The sequence below is a fragment of the Eleutherodactylus coqui genome, chromosome 5 (assembly GCF_035609145.1).
Source record: "Eleutherodactylus coqui strain aEleCoq1 chromosome 5, aEleCoq1.hap1, whole genome shotgun sequence".
Lineage (NCBI taxonomy): Eukaryota > Metazoa > Chordata > Amphibia > Anura > Eleutherodactylidae > Eleutherodactylus > Eleutherodactylus coqui.
In genome coordinates, this window is record NC_089841.1 from 22,057,499 (window position 1) to 22,079,130 (window position 21,632).

Consider the following 21,632-nt stretch of genomic DNA (forward strand, 5'->3'; position numbering starts at 1 on the left):
CAACCCCTTTAAGTCGGTGCAGACATTAACAGTCTTCCCTGCAGCCAGCTAACATGTTTCAGCGAGCGCCATCACCTCTATTTCCTGAGTAACTGAGTCTCTCAGGAGGAAAAGAGTGTTTTTTGTACAATTACTAGAGATGAGCGAACGTACTCGGATAAGCACTACTCGTCCGAGTAATGTGCTTTATCCGAGTACTGCTGTGCTCGTCTTGAAAGATTCGGGGAGCGCCGCTGCTGACAGGTGAGTTGCGGCGGGGAGCAGGGGAGAGCGGACGGGAGAGAAGGAGAGAAAGATCTCCCCTCCGTTCCTCCCGGCTCTCCCCTGCAGCTCCCCGCTCCACGGCGCTCCCCGAATCTTTCAAGACGAGCACAGCGGTACTCGGATAAAGCACATTACTCGGACGAGTAGTGCTTATCCGAGTACATTCGCTCATCTCTAACAATTACCTCTTTCGGTTGGTTACCACTGCATAGCCTGTTTTGCTTGTCCATTTCCATAATATCTGGAACCATCTCTGAAAAACTCAAAATCTACATTAACCATGGGAGTTCCAACATCATATTTCTCTGACAATCATACAATCATGCATTTAATGTCATGGTCTGCGCCTGCCGCCCTTCCTCCCAACTTTCCGAATTCAATAGAAGATATTAAACTGTATTCGGAACTCTACCCCACTTGATTGCGATATGTGAGGCGTCTAGCAGGGCGGTCTCATACTTATCCTGGAAGCTGAAAGATGTTTAGTTTGTACTCTATACTGTGTTTTTATGACCACTTGAGGGAGCATGACTTTACGGGGCCCCACACCATCTCTGGTACCGGCACAAAACACGCAGGAGGGAGAAAAAACTGTCATTACAATCTGCAACCATAACAGCTGCACAAATGACGGTTATATTACACACACACACACACACACACACACACACACACACACACACACAGTGTCAATCCGGGATCATTAGCTCACACAACCAGTCTGAGAAGTTTTGGTAACATACATTCGTACAGGTGAGATACCTAACTGAAGTCTAAGAGTGACCCTCTACCTTGCACTCCCACAATATATATACATACACACACCTTCCCTGCAATGGAGATTCTGTTCTCTTCTAGGCTGGTCTGTGTTGAGGGAGGAGCAAAACCACTTTATACTGTTCTTCTCTCCCCTTTCCTTACATCGCCTCGCTCCACCCCTTGTAGTCTGGCTCAGTGTTTGATCATCTCTTTCTCATTTGGTTTCCAGCCATCAAACAGTATACATACCGTATAACACAATATAACTCTCATACCGGCCCTCTCCATTCATACACACACATTCACACACACTGGGGTTTCATTCACTCATATAAAGTAGAAACTGGGATTGTATTTACTGTACATAGGACTGCCGACAGCGAAGAAAACACACACACACATATATACACATTCCAGTATAGGTTATCCAATGACAAACATGCTACCACTTATGCCCAATCTCCACCCACATACTTGTATCCACCACTTCAGTTAGCATCGATTATCCTCTCCGTCCATTACTAAATCTTCCCCATGTATCCACATGCAGACAACCCTTAACTCCCATTCCAGCTCTTTTACAACATCTTCCCACCCCCTTTTACAGCCTCTTGTCCTTCACGTTCCTCATCTGTCTGTCTGGCAGTCTTCCGGACATTATTCATCACATTTCCTTGCATATTTCCCATTTCTCGTATTTGATTTTCCCCACACCTCATGACACCGGTTGGGCTTATCTCACTAATTGGCGCTTACAGTTTCGCCCCACTTCTATTGTCGTAATTGGAAAAGCCTTCAAATTATCACTGAGATTCTCTCCAGCATCTCACAGCACAAATGTTTACTTTTGGCGCTAGTCCTCAAAAAATCTGTTTGGCCCCCAACAATCGGAAAGAAGACTCTTCCGGCACATGACCTTCTCTCAGACGGCTGTTCTCTGTCTGGAATCTATTTGTTGCTGCCATTAGCCGTGTGTCTACAGTCAAACACATGCAGACCATCCATGGAATCTCTATCACTGCATAGACCCTACACTGTCCCAACCAGCAGACTTACAGGCTACTACAACCTTCATCCAAACTCGCTTACATCAACTTCCTGTTTACCATTCCGTGACAAATCATTCCACACACTTTCTTATATAGTCCTAAAACTTAATGCACACAGTCCAAACACCATTCACTACTTACAGAGATAACATAGACCCCCGTGCCCTCAACCTTTCCAAAGGACTTTACTTCACAGGTAGCATAAAAACCACACTGTATACCTACTTTATAGTTCTTTCATTACAGACTTATCATATTTCAACTCACCCGGACTGGGACGGATCATAGCTGAGAGGGAGAGAGATATAGGTATAAGAATAAAGCTTATCACCTTGTCTGAGCTCATTATCTGTCCGTCTGTGCTTAGAAGTCCCCCTGTGTTCAGAAAAGATGGAATTTCTGTATTGTGATCTCAGCAGTGCCTCCAAATTTGTTAGCGCAATTTTCGCTATTCGATATACTGTGGGTGCCATATTAGATCTGATATACAGGCCCGGAGACCCCCCATGATCACACATCTACATGGTGTACACCAAAAGGCATCTAACCTTTATTTAGGCTGGTAAAAGTTTATGTAAGGTTTCAAACACAGGAAATTGAGTCATTCAAGTGCAGTTAAAGCATTTTGTGTGCTGATAGGTCATTCTCAAAGGGAGGTATTTGTGAGGAAGCTGTGAACTCAAGGTTTAAATTAGAAACAAAAATAGCATCCCAATTTTAGAATCTCCACAGCTGACAACAGAAAAATACACACGAAATGGCAAACATCCCATGGTCATCTCCCACACAAACATACAGCTCTGCTACATCCACAATACACAAACAGTAAAGGAGCGTGTACATTACACACATACAGCTCTGCTACATCCACAATACTCATACAGTACAGGAGCAGGTACATAACACACATACAGCTCTGCTACATCCACAGTACACATACAGTACAGGAGTGTGTACATTACACACATACAGCTCTGCTACATCCACAATACACATACAGTACAGGAGGGTGCACATTACACACATACAGCTCTGCAACATCCACAGTACGCATACAGTATAGGAGTGTGTACATTACACACATACAGCTCTGCTACATCCACTGTACACATACAGTACAAGAGTGTGTACATTACACACATACAGCTCTGCTACATCCACAATACACATACAGTACAGGAGCGTGTACATTACACACATATAGCTCTGCTACATCCACAATACACATACAGTACAGGAGCATGTACATTACACACATACAGCTCTGCTACATCCACAATACACACATAGTACAGGAGCGTGTACATTACACACATACAGCTCTGCTACATCCACAGTACACATACAGTACAGGAGCGTGTACATTACACACATACAGCTCTGCTACATCCACAATACACATACAGTACAGGAGCGTGTACATTACACACATACAGCTCTGCTACATCTACAATACACATACAGTACAGGAGCGTTTACATTATACACATACAGCTCTGCTACATCCACAATACACATACAGTACAGGAGCGTGTACATTACACACATACAGCTCTGCTACATCCACAATACACATACAGTACAGGAGCGTGTACATTACACACATACAGCTCTACTACATCCACAATACACATACAGTACAGGAGCGTGTACATTACACACATACAGCTCTGCTACATCCACAATACATATACAGTACAGGAGCGTGTACATTACACACATACAGCTCTGCTACATCCACAATACATATACAGTACAGGAGCGTGTACATTACACACATACAGCTCTGCTACATCCACAATACACATACAGTACAGGAGCATGTACATAACACATACAGCTCTGCTACATCCACAACACACATACAGTACAGGAACGTGTACATTACACACATACAGCTCTACTACATCCACAATACACATACAGTACAGGAGCGTGTACATTACACACATACAGTACAGGAGCGTGTACACTACACACATACAGCTCTGCTACATGCACAGTACACATACAGTACAGGAGCGTGTACATTACACACATACAGCTCTGCTACATCCACAATACACATACAGTACAGGAGCGTGTACATTACACACATACAGCTCTGCTACATCCACAATACACATACAGTACAGGAGCGTGTACATTACACACATACAGCTCTGCTACATCCACAATACACATACAGTACAGGAGCGTGTACATTACACACATACAGCTCTGCTACATCCACAATACACATACAGTACAGGAGCGTGTACATTACACACATACAGCTCTGCTACATCCACAATACACATACAGTACAGGAGCGTGTACATTACACACATACAGCTCTGCTACATCCACAATACACATACAGTACAGGAGCGTGTACATTACACACATACAGCTCTGCTACATCCACAATACACATACAGTACAGGAGCGTGTACATTACACACATACAGCTCTGCTACATCCACAATACACATACAGTACAGGAGCGTGTACATTACACACATACAACTCTGCTACATCCACAATACACATACAGTACAGGAGCGTGTACATTACACACATATAGCTCTGCTACATCCACAATACACATACAGTACAGTGTGAGGGTATATATATATATTGCCATATGTGTTTTTTATGCTTTTATACCTGTATGCAAGTTTTATTCAATTCCAAATGAGAGAAAAAACTTATATGTCGCCTTACATCAGATATTCCAAGGCTTTGCAAGAGATGTTCTAGAAATTCAGAGAAGATACCGAACCAGACACAAGGACGCATGTACTTGGCCGTTTTCTTAGAATTGAGTGGGTGATTCTTTGTACTGGAGTTAATTGAATACGTGATTTTCTGTACATAAGCCAGAGGCGCCAGTATCAAGATAATGACTGTTATATGATTTTCACTGTCTCAGTCCGCAAATCCGGACTTCCCATATATGGTTATGAGCCCATCACCCCCTTGGGGATGGGACAAAGGGTATAAGATCTCATGTAATCTGTAATAAAGCACGACGTCGGCACAGCTGAGAGCCATGTCCCGTGTGAGGAATGATACCAGATCCCTGTGTGGTGTCTCTTCTTACCGCCGGCAACGGGGCAAGTGGGGTGGGCCCGATTGGTGCTGTACTTAGAAAGAATTTTAACCCTGATAAATGGCGCCCGAACGTGCGGCGACAAAACCGGAGCTTACAACGCATTCCACCCGGATCCACGCCACTGAGAAGCCGTCCTGCTGCAAACCGAGCCTGATCAACTCACTTAGAACTCCAGGTAAGGCCAGCATATATTTATGTTGTGCTTTACACTGCGAGTCTTGCAGCAGGACTGACTATCTGTGGTTTGTGACCGGACGGGTTGGGTTAAGAGTTCTACACGGTAACTCGTGTGGGCTTCGGGTTTGCCGTCATGGACCACTGACCGTGATATGCGCACCAATGGCTCACCCAGAAACTAGTCTGTAGTCTATTTGTTGTTGAAGTCCGTAGCATTTTAACGATAGTGGAGATTGTTTGATTGTTTGTTGTATCTGCAGAATTTTTTTTCTCTTACTTTTCATTTGATCTCACAAGAGAAGGGACCCTCAGTTTAGTTTAGTTAGTTGTTAATGGTTTAGCAGAGAGGGATGCATTTTGTGAGATAAGGCTTCATAAGAGAAGGGACTCTCGGTCGTTTTTCCTTATATATGGGGCTAGCGATTTGATTTCAGAGAGATGCATTTTATGGGGCTGGTTCCATAAGGAGAAGGGACCCTCGGTTGTTCTGCCGGTATATAAGGGGCTGACAATTTGAAAATTAAGAGGGATGCATTCTATGGAGCGTGTTATTATTATTATTGTTGTTGTTCTAATATGCGTAAGATCTTATTAAAGAAGATAGAGCCCCTCAAGGGCTGCCGCCGTGTGGATGAATCTGTAAAATGTAACAAAACTCTAATGAAAATGTGTGACACCGACCCGCACAGCAGATTACAAAATGGTGTCTGGGAGGAGGTCTTTAGGACCCAGAGGTGCCTTGGACGATCAGGTTTTGCTAGACAGTGCTGGAGGAGGAGGAGAGAGAGAGAGAGACAGTCAGAGAAAGTATATACACATTATTTGTTTAAGAAAGTATCCGTAAGTGAAATGTTGAAAAGTACAGTAAGTGATCAAGAGGGCGTCAGGAGAGTGTCTATTGAAGGTTATATTGGCAGTTAGGTAGGGGAGAGAAGTATGAGTAACAAGCAAGTCGATAAGAAAGTTACAATGCATGTGATTTGTTGGCAAAGAAAGAGATGAAAATGTGTATAATACAAGATAGATAATAGATAATATGTATAATCCATACTAGGTGGATATATATGTGTATATATATATACTGTATGTGCAAATAGTTAACTGAGCTTGCTTTTAGGGGAGAAGAGTTTTGTTGACATGTAGCTGCGAGCTTGTGTTCAGTCTGTTTAGTCTTCAAGGTCAAGAGATAACGAAGCGAGAGAAAGAATGCAATAATAACCCTGGATAATATCTCTGCTTGCTGTAAAGGAATGAAGGCTTGAAATGAATTTAATTAATTATACTGTCTTAGTAGACAGGAAATATAGCAATTTCTAAGTTATATTCTTACTTATACAGGGGTTGAAAATGAAGAACATGTTGTGCTGTATTTATGAGTTCAAATGCAGGGCTGTTCAGTCAGTGAATGCATATTCAGAGATTTATTTTGAAAAGGTGGGGGCTTTCAGACTTGACTCTGAGCTCAGGGTCACAAGGGGGGCAGAAAAATACCCAGAGATTCTAAAACACTTCAGCGTTTAATACAGCATATAATAGCTTCAGTAGATAAGAAATATAGAATATTTCAGTCACTCAGCAAACTTTTTCACATAATTTGTCATAAATAGCGCTCATTCACAATCTCATCTCAATAGAATCATGTAATTTATAAGATAATAGCACTCACCTCAATGTTTTTCAACTGATGTATGTTTGTCAAACTTTTTTGTCCGTGCATCTGCGTGGACTGGTATGCCTTCAATAGGGGGTGACGGAGCAGACTTGAGAGCATGGATGGATGAGAGTTAGTGACCCGTGTTCAAGCTGTGGTGGAATGTGTGATGCAGATAATTGACTGGGGATAAAAGTCCTCCCCATGCATGGGACTTTGCTTGGTTGAGATGTGGACGTGTGGACTGTTACGCTGAAATTAAGCTGAGAAGACGGACGCAATGTGCCAATATCGAAGGGGTGGAGCTAGATGATGTAATAGTACGTAGTAATGTTTCATCCTTCTTGTCCAAGGGAGGGGGTGAGGATCTTGAACAGCTAGTAAAAGTTTTTTTTTTTTTTTTTTTTTTTTCTCCTGTCTCAGATTTTATAAGATATTGCATGCAGGAACAGACTAATAATGAATTCACTTAAAGGGATATCACATTTCAAATATGAGTAGATGTTTTGTAGATTATTCTGTCTCGATGTAACTCATGTTTCTGTTATAGGTGCTAACATCTTACAGGCCTTATCTGCATCCATCAAATCTTTTTACAATGTTGTACTACCTGAAACAGGGTACTATTCTTCCAATTGAGTACCCTGGTTTAAAGGGGGGGAGGAGAAGGCATAGGTGATCTAGGTATTGCAAGTCAGCCATTTTAGGTATTGCAAGTCAGCCATTTTAGGTATTGCAAGTCAGCCATTTTTAAATTTTTTGCAAGCCATTTTTACATTTTTAATTTTTTGCAACAAGATTCTGATCTTTTTCAAATAGAATATCAGCCTGATTGTCTAGCAGTGATGCAACAAGAAAATTTAAGTTTTAAAAAGTTACTGAAAGCCCTTGTTAATAATGCATATTTTGAGTTGTTTTTTATAGATGGTACCCAGGGTGATTGACGACTCCACACTGGATATACGGTGGTTACACAACAAGATGTCCTAAAAAGCAGAATGCCTCCGCATGTCGCAGTACAAGAAGCGGAACTAAAAGCACTCATGGAGGCGTGTAGAGTGGAAGAAGGTAAGACGGCAAACATTTACACTGACTCCCGGTATGCATTTGGCATAGCTCATGATTACGGCCCAACATGGAAGGCCAGACAGTTTTTTACCACAGCAGGACAGCCAATTAAAAATGTTGCAGTGGTGCAGTCTCATGGAGGCCCTACTTCTACCTGACAAGGTGGAAAGCTCACACCAATTCCTACACCAAAGAAGCAAGAGGCAACGCCATCACAGACCACACAGCAAAAGCAGCGGCCCTCAAGCCGTGAAAGAAAGAAGAAAAGAAGAATTTAACAATAATTTTGGACTTTGACTACACTTGGACTTTGATAACAACTTGGACTTTGATAATAATTTTGGACTTTGATTTGAACTTGGACTTTGATAAAAATTTGAACTTTGATATGCTAAAGACTTTACAGTTACAAGCCAGCAAGGAAGAAAAAGACAAATGGACTAAAAAGGGACGGCGTATGGTGAACAGTCAACAGAACTTGCTTACCATAGTCCCTGTGCCCAATGATGGCCCAGCTGACGCACGAAAAGACGCACCTCTCAAAGCAGCAATGATGACGACGCTTGAACGAGGACGAGTTGCTCCTGGGTTTTCTGTAGCTGCTGCATCATTTGTCCAATTTTGCATGATCTTTGCCGTAAAGCAACAGGGCAGAAGTAAATTTGCCACATAACACTTGCCTAGACCACTCTACCCATTTCAGGGATTGCAAATTGGCTACACTCAGCTCCCACTTGTTGGGTAGCATGAAAATGTGCTTGTTGTTGTTGATGTCTTTTCAGGTTGGAGACCTACTCTGTTACCAAAGTAAATAAGCAGGTAACCACACAGAAGCTCATGAATGAGGTAATCTGCAGATATGGGGTACCGGAAGTGATTGAGTCAAACAAAGGTGAAATAATGCAACACATTATGTCTGCTTTGGGTATATTCCAGGCTTTTCACACACCCTACCATCCGCAGAGTTGTGGGAAAGTAGATACAAAAGACAATAGAGAAAACGGGTAAATTTTGAATTGAGTGTCTTCTATTAGTTTTTCTTTTTCTTAGGAGGATACATGCCACAGTATCAGAGTTTGGGGAATGATTTTCTTGTTAATTTTGTCATAGGTCTCTCCAAGGAATTGTCAATAATGCATTCTGCAGTCTGCTTTTCTCCCAGGTCCTACAGATGAGTGTCACAATCTGAAACCAGGTGACAGGGTCTGTGTGAAAAAGTTTGAGAGAGAAACCCTGTTTAAAGGTCCTTACCAGATGTTGCTCACCACCCCAACTGCAGTCAAGCTCGAAGGAAAGCCCACTGGGATCCACACCTCGCACTGCAAGAACTCATGATCCTGCATATCCTTTACATGCTCTAATGTGGTACAATTCCTCTAACACACACCTTTGACTACTGTACACTAGCCCCCTGTTTCAGAACAAATTAATACAATCAAATGTGCAATATGAAGACTACACTGAGGGTGAGAATCCAACACCGCATCGTGCTAAGAGAGACATTGACGCTCCAGGTGGTAACTTTGATCCACATGTATACATAGATGCAATAGGAGTGCCAAGGGGGGTGCCAGATGAATTTAATTCTAGAGATCAGGTTAAAGTAGGTTTTGAGTCCTTATTTGCTATTATCACTGTTAGATATAATTCATCCAATCTACATTATTATTATTATTACAATCAGCAGAGGTTTGTAAACTACACTAGAGATGCTTTTGCAAGGGTTAATTGACCAGTTAGGGCCCACTGCATCCATGGCGTTCCAAAATAGAGTGGCCCTGGATATGATTTTAGCAGAAAGAGGTTGGGTATGTAATTTCCTGTTTGTGTATTATCCCTTTAATGTGACCAAAATTTCCCTTGCTTGAAAAAAGATGAAGAGCCAGTTCCGATAATGCCAACCAGATACGTTACCAGAAGAATGGAGAGATGTACTAGTACTGCGCCGCCTCAGTCTCCTAAGATGGACTGTCAGTGGACTTCCCATTTGCCTAGGGAAAGTGCAGAAGACCTTAGGTTCCGGCGAGGGCACACCCTGTGGGGTGTTAACTCGTACAGATAGAGGGTATGGAGGCCCGGAAATAAGCCCAGGGAATCCATAGCCTCCTTCTGAGGTGAGGTAGGGATCCCTCCCCTTTAGGAGTAGGGACTTACGGGCAGTGGAGAAACCCTGACGTAAGGGAGAGGCGACCGAGGAAGAGTGCAAGGACTGATGCTTGATCTCCATATTAAGTTTTTTAGGGGGGTTTGTGAGGGTATATATATATATTGCCAAATTGTGTTTTTTATGCTTTTATACCTGTATGCAAGTTTTATTCAATTCCAAATGAGAGAAAAAACTTATATGTCGCCTTACATCAGATATTCCAAGGCTTTGCAAGAGATGTTCTAGAAATTCAGAGAAGATACCGAACCAGACACAAGGACGCATGTACTTGGCCGTTTTCTTAGAATTGAGTGGGTGATTCTTTGTACTGGAGTTAATTGAATACGTGATTTTCTGTACATAAGCCAGAGGCGCCAGTATCAAGATAATGACTGTTATATGATTTTCACTGTCTCAGTCCGCAAATCCGGACTGCCCATATATGGTTATGAGCCCATCACCCCCTTGGGGATGGGACAAAGGGTATAAGATCTCATGTAATCTGTAATAAAGCACGACGTCGGCACAGCCGAGAGCCATGTCCCGTGTGAGGAATGATACCAGATCCCTGTGTGGTGTCTCTTCTTACCGCCGGCAACGGGGCAAGTGGGGTGGGCCCGATTGGTGCTGTACTTAGAATTTTAACCCTGATAACAGGACGTGTACATTACACACATACTACTCTGCTACATCCACAATACACATACAGTACAGGAGCATGTACATTACACACATACAGCTCTGTAACATCCACAATACACATACAGTACAGGAGCGTGTACATTACACACATACAGCTCTGCTACATCCACAATACACATACAGTACAGGAGCGTGTACATTACACACATACAGCTCTGCTACATCCACAATACACATACAGTACAGGAGCATGCACATTACACACATACAGCTCTGCTACATCCACAATACACATACAGTACAGGAGCGTGTACATTACACACATACAGCTCTGCTACATCCACAATACACATACAGTACAGTAGCGTGTACATTACACACATACAGCTCTGTTACATCCACAATACACGTACAGTACAGGAGCGTGTACATTACACACATACAGCTCTGCTACATCCACAATACACGTACAGTACAGGAGCGTGTACATTACACACATACAGCTCTGCTACATCCACAATACACATACAGTACAGGAGCGTGTACATTACACACACACAGCTCTGCTACATCCACAATACACATACAGTACAGGATGTGTACATTACACACATACAGCTCTGCTACATCCACAATACACATACAGTACAGGACGTGTACATTACACACATACAGCTCTGCTACATCCACAATACACATACAGTACAGGAGCATGTACATTACACACATACAGCTCTGCTACATCCACAATACACATACAGTACAGGAGCGTGTACATTACACACATACAGCTCTGCTACATCCACAATACACATACAGTACAGGAGCGTGTACATTACACACATACAGCTCTGCTACATCCACAATACACATACAGTACAGCAGCGTGTACATTACACATACAGCTCTGCTACATCCACAATACACATACAGTACAGGAGCGTGTACATTACACACATACAGCTCTGCTACATCCACAATACACATACAGTACAGGAGCATGTACATTACACATATACAGCTCTGCTACATCCACAATACACATACAGTACAGGAGCGTGTACATTACACACATACAGCTCTGCTACATCCACAATACACATACAGTACAGGAGCGTGTTCATTACACACATGCAGCTATGCTACATCCACAATAGACATACAGTACAGCAGCGTGTACATTACACACATACAGCTCTGCTACATCCACAATACACATACAGTACAGGAGCGTGTACATTACACACATACAGCTCTACTACATCCACAATACACATACAGTACAGGAGCGTGTACATTACACACATACAGCTCTGCTACATCCACAATACACATACAGTACAGGAGCGTGTACATTACACACATACAGCTCTGCTACATCCACAATACACATACAGTACAGGAGCGTGTACATTACACACATACAGCTCTGCTACATCCACAATACACATACAGTACAGGAGCGTGTACATTACACACATACAGCCCTGCTACATCCACAATACAGTACAGGAGCGTGTACATTACACACATGCAGCTCTGCTACATCCACAATAGACATACAGTACAGCAGCGTGTACATTACACACATACAGCTCTGCTACATCCACAATACACATACAGTACAGGAGCGTGTACATTACACACATACAGCTCTGCTACATCCACAATACACATACAGTACAGGAGCGTGTACATTACACACATACAGCTCTGCTACATCCACAATACACATACAGTACAGGAGCGTGTACATTACACACATACAGCTCTGCTACATCCACAATACACATACAGTACAGGAGCGTGTACATTACACACATACAGCTCTGCTACATCCACAATACACATACAGTACAGGAGCGTGTACATTACACACATACAGCTCTGCTACATCCACAATACACATACAGTACAGGAGCGTGTACATTACACATATACAGCTCTACTACATCCACAATACACACATACAGCTCTGCTACATCCACAATACACATACAGTACAGGAGCATGTACATTACACACATACAGCTCTGCTACATCCACAATACACATACAGTACAGGAGCGTGTACATTACACACATACAGCTCTGCTACATCCACAACACATATACAGTACAGGAGCGTGTACATTACACACATACAGCTCTGCTACATCCACAATACGCATACAGTACAGGAGCGTGTACATTACACACATACAGCTCTGCTACATCCACAATACACATACAGTACAGGAGCGTGTACATTACACACATACAGCTCTGCTACATCCACAATACACATACAGTACAGGAGCGTGTACATTACACACATACAGCTCTGCTACATCCACAATACACATACAGTACAGGAGCATGTACATTACACACATACAGCTCTGCTACACCCACAGTACAGTATGCCCCCTGCTCAGCCAGCAGCAGACTCTGATCACCTTGGTCATGTGATACCTGACTCCTCCTACCTAGCTGATCACATGACAGTGACAACATCACAGGTCCTGGAAGCACCTGGTTGTCCTGATTGAGTTAGGAGGAGCAGTGGCTATTAGAAGACGAGGAAGAGGTTAGTATGAGGCCTCCTTCACACGGGCGCACCGTATGATATGGCCGCCCCGTGTGATATGGCCGCCCCGTATGATATCGCTGTGCTGTATGATAGCGCCGCCCCGTATGATATCGCCGCCCCGTATGATATGGCCGCCCCGTATGATATCGCCGCCCCGTATGATATGGCTGCGGTTTTCTCTCAGCAATACAACGATATTATAGCGCTACACAATCCCGTGACTTTGTATCATCGGCTTCTGTCAAAGTTGCGCCGCATGCAGACCGCGGTTTCACGCGATGCGATAGAGAGGAAGGCTCCATAGAGAAACATGGGTACAAACCCTCGGGTGCTGCGGACATATCGCCGACCTGCGAGGTTTGGGTGTCGTTTTGTAGCTACAAATCATCTCATGTGTGAAGGAACCCAGAGGGAACCGCGGGCCTCACATACAGGAGATTTGTAGCCCGTGTGAAGGAGGCCTAATGGTAAAAGGCTATCAATTTTACAATTGGGGCCTCTGTAGGGGTGATTATTACTACTGGGGCCACTGTAGGGGGGGGCACACTATTACTACTGGGGACACTGTGGGGGGGGCACTTACTACTGGGGACACTGTGGGGGGGCACTTACTACTGGGGACACTGTGGGGGGGGCACTTACTACTGGGGGCATTGTGGAGGGGGGGCACTATTACTACCGGGGACGCTGTGGGGGGGGCACTATCACTACCGGGGACGCTGTGGGGGGGGCACTATCACTACCGGGGACGCTGCGGAGGGGGGACTCGATCACTACCGGGGACGCTGCGGAGGGGGGACTCTATCACTACCGGGGACGCTGCGGAGGGGGGACTCGATCACTACCGGGGACGCTGCGGAGGGGGGACTCGATCACTACCGGGGACGCTGCGGAGGGGGGACTCGATCACTACCGGGGACGCTGCGGAGGGGGGACTCGATCACTACCGGGGACGCTGCGGAGGGGGGACTCGATCACTACCGGGGACGCTGCGGAGGGGGGACTCGATCACTACCGGGGACGCTGCGGAGGGGGGACTCTATCACTACCGGGGACGCTGCGGAGGGGGGACTCTATCACTACCGGGGACGCTGCGGAGGGGGGACTCTATCACTACCGGGGACGCTGCGGAGGGGGGACTCTATCACTACCGGGGACGCTGCGGAGGGGTGGGAATATTACTACTGGGGCCGTTGTGGTGAATGGGGGGCACTATTATTACTGGGGCCACTGGAAGGGGGGCACTATCACTACTGGGGCCGCTGTGGAAGGGGGGGCACTATTACTACTGGGGCCGCTGTGGAAGGGGGGGCACTATTACTACTGGGGACGCTGTGGAGGGGGGGCACTATTACTACTGGGGACGCTGTGGAGGGGGGGCACTATTACTACTGGGGACGCTGTGGAGGGGGGACACTATTACTACTGGGGCCACTGCGGTGAGTGGGGGACACTATTACTGCTGGGGATGCTGTGGAGGGGGTATATTACTACTGGGGCCATTGTGGTGAGTGGGGGGCACTATTATTACATGGGGCCACTCGAGGGCGGGGCACTATCACTACTGGGGGCACTATTACTACTGGGGACGCTGTGGAGGGGGGGCACTATTATTACCGGGGACGCTGTGGAGGGGGGATTCTCTTACTACCGGGGACGCTGTGGAGGGGGGACTCTATTACTACCGGTGACGCTGTGGTGTGTGGGGGGCACTATTACTACTGGGGACGCTGTGGAGGGGGGATATGTTACTACTGGGGCCGTTGTGGTGAATGGGGGGCACTATTATTACTGGGGCCACTGTGGTGAGGAGGGGGGGCACTATTATTACTGGGAACACTGGAGGGGGGGGGGCACTATTACTACTGGGGCCGCTGTGGAAAGGGAGGCACTATTACTACTGGGGATGTTGTGGAGGGGGGGGGGCACTATTACTACTGGGGCCGCTGTGAAAGGGGAGGCACTATTACTACTGGGGACGTTGTGGGGGGGGCACTATTACTACTGGGGACGCTGTGGAGGGGGGTATATTACTACTGGGGCCGTTGTGGTGAGTGTGGGGCACTATTATTACTGGGGCCGCTGTGGAAGGGGAGGCACTATTACTACTAGGGACGTTGTGGAGGGGGGGGACTATTACTACTGGGGACGTTGTGGAGGGGGGGCACTATTACTACTGGGGACGCTGTGGAGGGGGAGTATATTACTACTGGGGCCGTTGTGGTGAGTGTGGGGCACTATTATTACTGGGGACGCTGTGGTGAGGGGGGGCACTATTATTACTGGGGCCACTGTGGTGAGGAGGGGGGGGGGGGCGCTATTACTACTGGGGCCATCGTGGTGAGGGGGGTCACTATTGCTACTGGGGACATTGTGGAGGGGCGGGACATTATTGCTACTGGGGACACTGAAGGGGGGGACACTATTGTTACTGGGGACACTGTGGAGGGTGGGACATTATTGCTACTGGGGACAGTTTGTGTGTGTCAATGTCACGATCACTGCTCGGGCTTTTGGGGGATGATGTTGAGGGTCACTGTTACTACTGGGGATGATATAAGACAATTAGTGCAGAGTTTGACTAGAAATTGGCCATGTATGTGCAGCTAATTTCCTACTATGCAGCGCCCCCCCCCCCCCCCTCACCTGCTCTGCAGGCTTCCCGCTATCAGCGCTCCCCCCTCACCCCCTCTGCAGGCTTCCCGCTGTCGCCGCTCCCCTTCACCCCCTCTGCGGGCTTCCCGCTGTCGCCGCTCCCCCTCACCCCCTCTGCGGGCTTCCCGCTGTCGCCGCTCCCCCTCACCCCCTCTGCGGGCTTCCCGCTGTCGCCGCTCCCCCTCACCCCCTCTGCGGGCTTTCCGCTGTCGCCGCTCCCCCTCACCCCCTCTGCGGGCTTCCCGCTGTCGCCGCTCCCCCTCACCCCCTCTGCGGGCTTCCCGCTGTCGCCGCTCCCCTTCACCCCCTCTGCGGGCTTCCCGCTGTCGCCGCTCCCCCTCACCCCCTCTGCGGGCTTCCCGCTGTCGCCGCTCCCCCTCACCCCCTCTGCGGGCTTCCCGCTGTCGCCGCTCCCCCTCACCCCCTCTGCGGGCTTCCCGCTGTCGCCGCTCCCCCTCACCCCCTCTGCGGGCTTCCCGCTGTCGCCGCTCCCCCTCACCCCCTCTGCGGGCTTCCCGCTGTCGCCGCTCCCCCTCACCCCCTCTGCGGGCTTCCCGCTGTCGCCGCTCCCCTTCACCCCCTCTGCGGGCTGCTCGTCTAACTGTTCCTAGCAGTCTGGTCAGGTGCGGCCACTACAGGCCGCTGGGAGCGCTGACAGTGGGAAGACTGCAGAGGCGGTGAGGGGAGTGCTGCATAGTATGAAGTCATTTGGGGGGGGGGGGGGGGGGCTTCTGTGCTAGGAAAACAGCGTTCCTCCCTATTTTGAGTGACTTACACACTCCGCCCTGATCACATGACCTTGACATATCACAGGTCCTGTAAGCACACTAACTGAGGATGAAGAACCTGTGATGATGTCACTGTCATGTGATCAGAGGCGGAGCATGATGTTGACATCATCACAGGTACTTCATCCAGAGTGCTGTGTTGCTTGTGATCCCTGTTGTATGGGATGAAAAATGTATGTAGCAGAGCTGTGTGTGTGACATGCATGTAGTAGAGCTGTATGTGTGTGTGACGTGCATGTAGTAGAGCTATATATGTGTGTGACATGCATGTAGTAGAGCTGTATGTGTGTGTGACATGCATGTAGTAGAGCTGTATGTGTGTGTGTGACATGCATGTAGTAGAGCTGTATGTGTGTGTGTGACATGCATGTAGCAGAGCTGTGCGGTGCACTGCACCACCAGAAACACTTGCACTATAATTTCCTAACTATTACTAGTCCTTTTTACAATGACAGATGTAACTTCATACATGGTGATAAGCCCCGCCCCCTGATGTGTTGGCACTTTGTGATAAATAAGGGGGTTTTGGGTTACAGTTTGGGCACTATAAAAAGTTTGCCATCGCTGCTCTAGACGGAGAGAGCGCCCTCTAGTTACAGTCCTGGGTATCATAGAATGGGACCTCCAGGTTCATCTGGTCCAACCCCCTGCTCAGTGCTGGATTTATACGCAAACTGGCCCGTGCAGGGATTGAACCTGCGACCTTGAAGTTATTAGCACCACGCTCTTACCCAACTAAGCTAACGGGCCATTGGGTATAACTAGATGATAGGAGATCTCTGTATTGTCCCCTCATATACCCTTTGAATAGTTATTAGAGCGCCCCCTAGTTACAGTTCTGGGTATGACTAGATGATAGGAGATCTCTGTACTGTCCCCTCATATACCATTTGAATAGTTATTAGAGCGCCCCCTAGTTACAGTTCTGGGTATAACTAAATGATAGGAGATCTCTGTATTGTAATATTTATAGTTATCAGGCTGTCGGCTGTCTTCTTTTAAACTAATGACCAGCGGGATGTGGACTCCTCTATATAAGAATAGTATATCCTAGTGACTGAAGGACCAGATCCCTCTGACCACCAGGATGTAGACTCCTCAGTATAAGAATAGTAAGTCCTAGCGGCTGAAGCACCAGATCCCTCTGACCACCAGGATGTAGACTCCTCTGTATAAGAATAGTAAGTACTAGTGGCTGAAGGACCAGATCCCTCTGACCACCAGGATGTAGACTCCTCAGTATAAGAATAGTAAGTACTAGTGGCTGAAGCACCAGATCCCTCTGACCACCAGGATGTAGACTCCTCAGTATAAGAATAGTTAGTCCTAGCGGCTGAAGCACCAGATCCTTCTGACCACCAGGATGTAGACTCCTCTGTATAAGAATAGTAAGTCCTAGTGGCTGAAGGACTAGATCCCTCTGACCACCAGGATGTAGACTCCTCTGTATAAGAATAGTAAGTCCTAGTGGCTGAAGGACCAGATCCCTCTGACCACCAGGATGTAGACTCCTCTGTATAAGAATAGTAAGTACTAGTGGCTGAAGGACTAGATCCCTCTGACCACCAGGATGTAGACTGCTCCGTGTAAGAATAGTAAGTCCTAGTGGCTGAGGGAGCAGATCCCTCTGACCACCAGGATGTAGACTCCTCTGTATAAGAATAGTAAGTCCTAGTGGCTGAGGGAGCAGATCCCTCTGACCACCAGGATGTAGACTCCTCAGTATAAGAATAGTTAGTCCTAGCGGCTGAAGCACCAGATCCTTCTGACCAGCAGGATGTAGACTCCTCTGTATAAGAATAGTAAGTACTAGTGGCTGAAGGACCAGATCCCTCTGACCACCAGGATGTAGACTCCTCTGTATAAGAATAGTAAGTCCTAGTGGCTGAAGGACCAGATCCCTCTGACCACCAGGATGTAGACTGCTCCGTGTAAGAATAGTAAGTCCTAGTGGCTGAGGGAGCAGATACCACTGACCACCAGGATGTAGACTCCTCTGTATAAGAATTCACATGAAAAAAGTGCCCAGACAGCGCCTCAGGATCGTTATTCAGTTGAGTGAAACTATGCAATTCTAATCCTCCAAAGGGGGAGAGCTGCGGAAATAATTGGGGTCTCTCATAAGAGAGTTTGCCCAAGAGGGAAATTAATAGAAAACAACTATTAGCACAAAAAACTTTCTGCGCTCAGAGAATTGAAAGTTTCAACAACTGGTTATTGTCAAATAACAGAAAGGAGTCGCACTTACTCGGGAGGAGGGGGGTATGATGACAATAAGCCCCTCCTTGAAGTGATGTCTCCTCGCTGTCCAAACAAACCTCACGTACCAAGCGTGTTAATAAGACGATGTCACTTTTATTCCAATACACGATAAAAAGGCAACGCGTTTCTGTGCTCACAGGCACCTTTCTCAAGACAAAAATTTTTTTGATGTAATGTATCTATTAGCTCGACGCGTTTCTCCGCAAGATGGTAGCGGTTCATCAGGAGTATGTATATGAACCGCTACCATCTTGCGGAGAAACGCGTCGAGCTAATAGATACATTACATTAAAAAAATTTTTTTTGAATCACACATACGTGAATGATTCAAAATCGAGTATAACTTTTATAAGAGTCTTCGCTGTGAGGAGGAAACTCTATTGTTACAATCGATTTTACAGTAATCCACATCAGAAAAGTTACTGCATTACGGTCGTTGAGCTATTACGCCGTCCTCTAGAACCTCTATGAAGCAACTGTGTCTATGAGGAATTTGAGACACTAATGCAGATCCATTAGCATATGAGTGTTGGATTACTATCTAATCTAGAAACATAGTTTTTGTATCATTTCGTGGAGTAAATATACACACGACCACCAGCTATAGTAGCATAAAGCGGTTCTCTGTGTTTACACACTCCTCGGTTTTCCTCTATCCGACTGGATATTAGAATCCTTCTATGTTTGTTGCCCATTAGTGTCGCTACTTTTAAACTACCTGAATAAAGCTTACATGTTTTAAACTAATCCTTACTGTGAAGGACCTTTCTCAAGCCATAATTCTATAATGCATGAACATACATATATAGCCATAAAAGTTAACTCACGTTAGAAATCATCTGTGCCTGCCGACAGTAGCGGCGATATTGGGGGCGTGTCAGGACTTCTGTATAAGAATAGTAAGTTCTAGTGGCTGAAGGACCAGATCCCTCTGACCACCAGGATATAGACTCCTCTGTATAAGAATAGTACGTCCTAGCAGCTGAAGCACCAGATCCCTTTGACCAGCAGGATTTTAGTTGTTTTATATGGGAAGATGCAATCCTTTGCAGGGCAGGGTGAGGCTGGAGGGCGCCCCCTGCAGGTTTATTTTGGTGGCCATTTGTATGACCTTCAGGATGTTTTCCATCTGTCATCAGGAATGTATTAGCCGTTCCTCGCTAGTGATATTTGTTATCTCCGTGACGGCAGCGTGTAACGGGTTTCGCTATAGAAGCGGTCGGCCTACTTTCTGCTACAGATTGGGCCCAGACGGGATAGGGCGGTGTAAACTTTATTGAGGTTTGTGCGGATTATTGTATGCCGCGATCCGGACGCTGGTAAACGTTTAGGTCGTGGAGTCAGTAAGTAATTATTACAGAGAAGTAATTAGATGGGAATGGGCTCATCTTCTCACTCCTTTTCTGGAGGAGCCACGGGCATGGCTTGATAGGCATTCTGCCAGGACAGCCCCGGGGCGTTACAGAGGGTCCCCGGCTGCCATGACACCTGCACGGCTCCCTGCGATCTCATCCCATTTAAATGGCGCTATCAGAATTGACAGCTTATCGGAGTTGGTATCAGCCGCAGTAAACAGCCGGCGCTCACGCTGTATGGAGGGAGATCGCCGCGCGTTCATACATACCCCGACGCTGCAGGACGTACATGTACTACCTATAGCACTAAGGGGTTAAAGGATTCCAGCAAATGTTTTTATAAAATTCCTTATTAAATGAATTCCTAATAAAGTATTTCTAAGGTTCTCCCACATTAAATGCTGCTATTATAAATCCTACTTGTCCCTGACAATACCGGCGCTCATCCAGCTTTATTAGCAGATATAATAGCAATTGTCGTTGGGCGGTGGGGAGGAGAAATGGCTGCAGGAAGGGGTTAACGGGAGGCTGTCCGGAGGATTCTGCTGCCCGATGTCACACATACATCCCAACACGCATGTACATTGCAGACATCTATATTGTGCGCTAAAACACTGCAGCGCTTCAGAGAAAACCCTGTAAAAAGCAGCTGAACTTGGAGATGTTGGTTTTTGTGGATTTTACATTGGTTCATATTGTTTCCATTCAGGTCCCTACAGGACTGATTCATCAGAGATGGAGGACAACAGAAAGAAGATGGCGGAGAGTGTATTCAACCTCACCCTAGAGATACTCGTCCAGCTGACTGGGGAGGTGAGAGACTCTGATGATGTCACATTACATCATTCGTATGTATGGTAATAACAGATGATGTCATTGGAGAGGGGAGAGATTCTGATGTCACATTACATCATTCGCATCTATGGTAATAACAGATGATGTCACTGGGGAGGTGAGAGATTCTGATGATGTCACATTACATCATTCTTATCTATGGTAATAACAGATGATGTCACTGGGGAGGTGAGAGATTCTGATGATGCCTGATTACATCATTCTTATCTATGGTAATAACAGATGATGTCACTGGGGAGGTGAGAGATTTTGATGATGTCACATTACATCATTCTCATCTATGGTAATAACT

At 46.2% G+C, this 21,632-nt stretch overlaps 1 protein-coding gene across 1 annotated transcript in view; it reads left to right on the plus strand.

The window, feature by feature from the left end:
• The first annotated feature begins 13,364 nt into the window (after positions 1-13,364).
• Positions 13,365-21,632, plus strand: part of LOC136629009 (oocyte zinc finger protein XlCOF7.1-like) — a 38,186-nt gene continuing 29,918 nt past the window's right edge. Inside the window, exons 1-2 of the mRNA XM_066605114.1 lie at positions 13,365-13,422; positions 21,195-21,298. Of these exons, the coding sequence (XP_066461211.1) occupies positions 21,221-21,298 (78 nt within the window). The 5' untranslated portion in view covers positions 13,365-13,422; positions 21,195-21,220. The remainder of the gene's footprint in view (positions 13,423-21,194; positions 21,299-21,632) is intronic.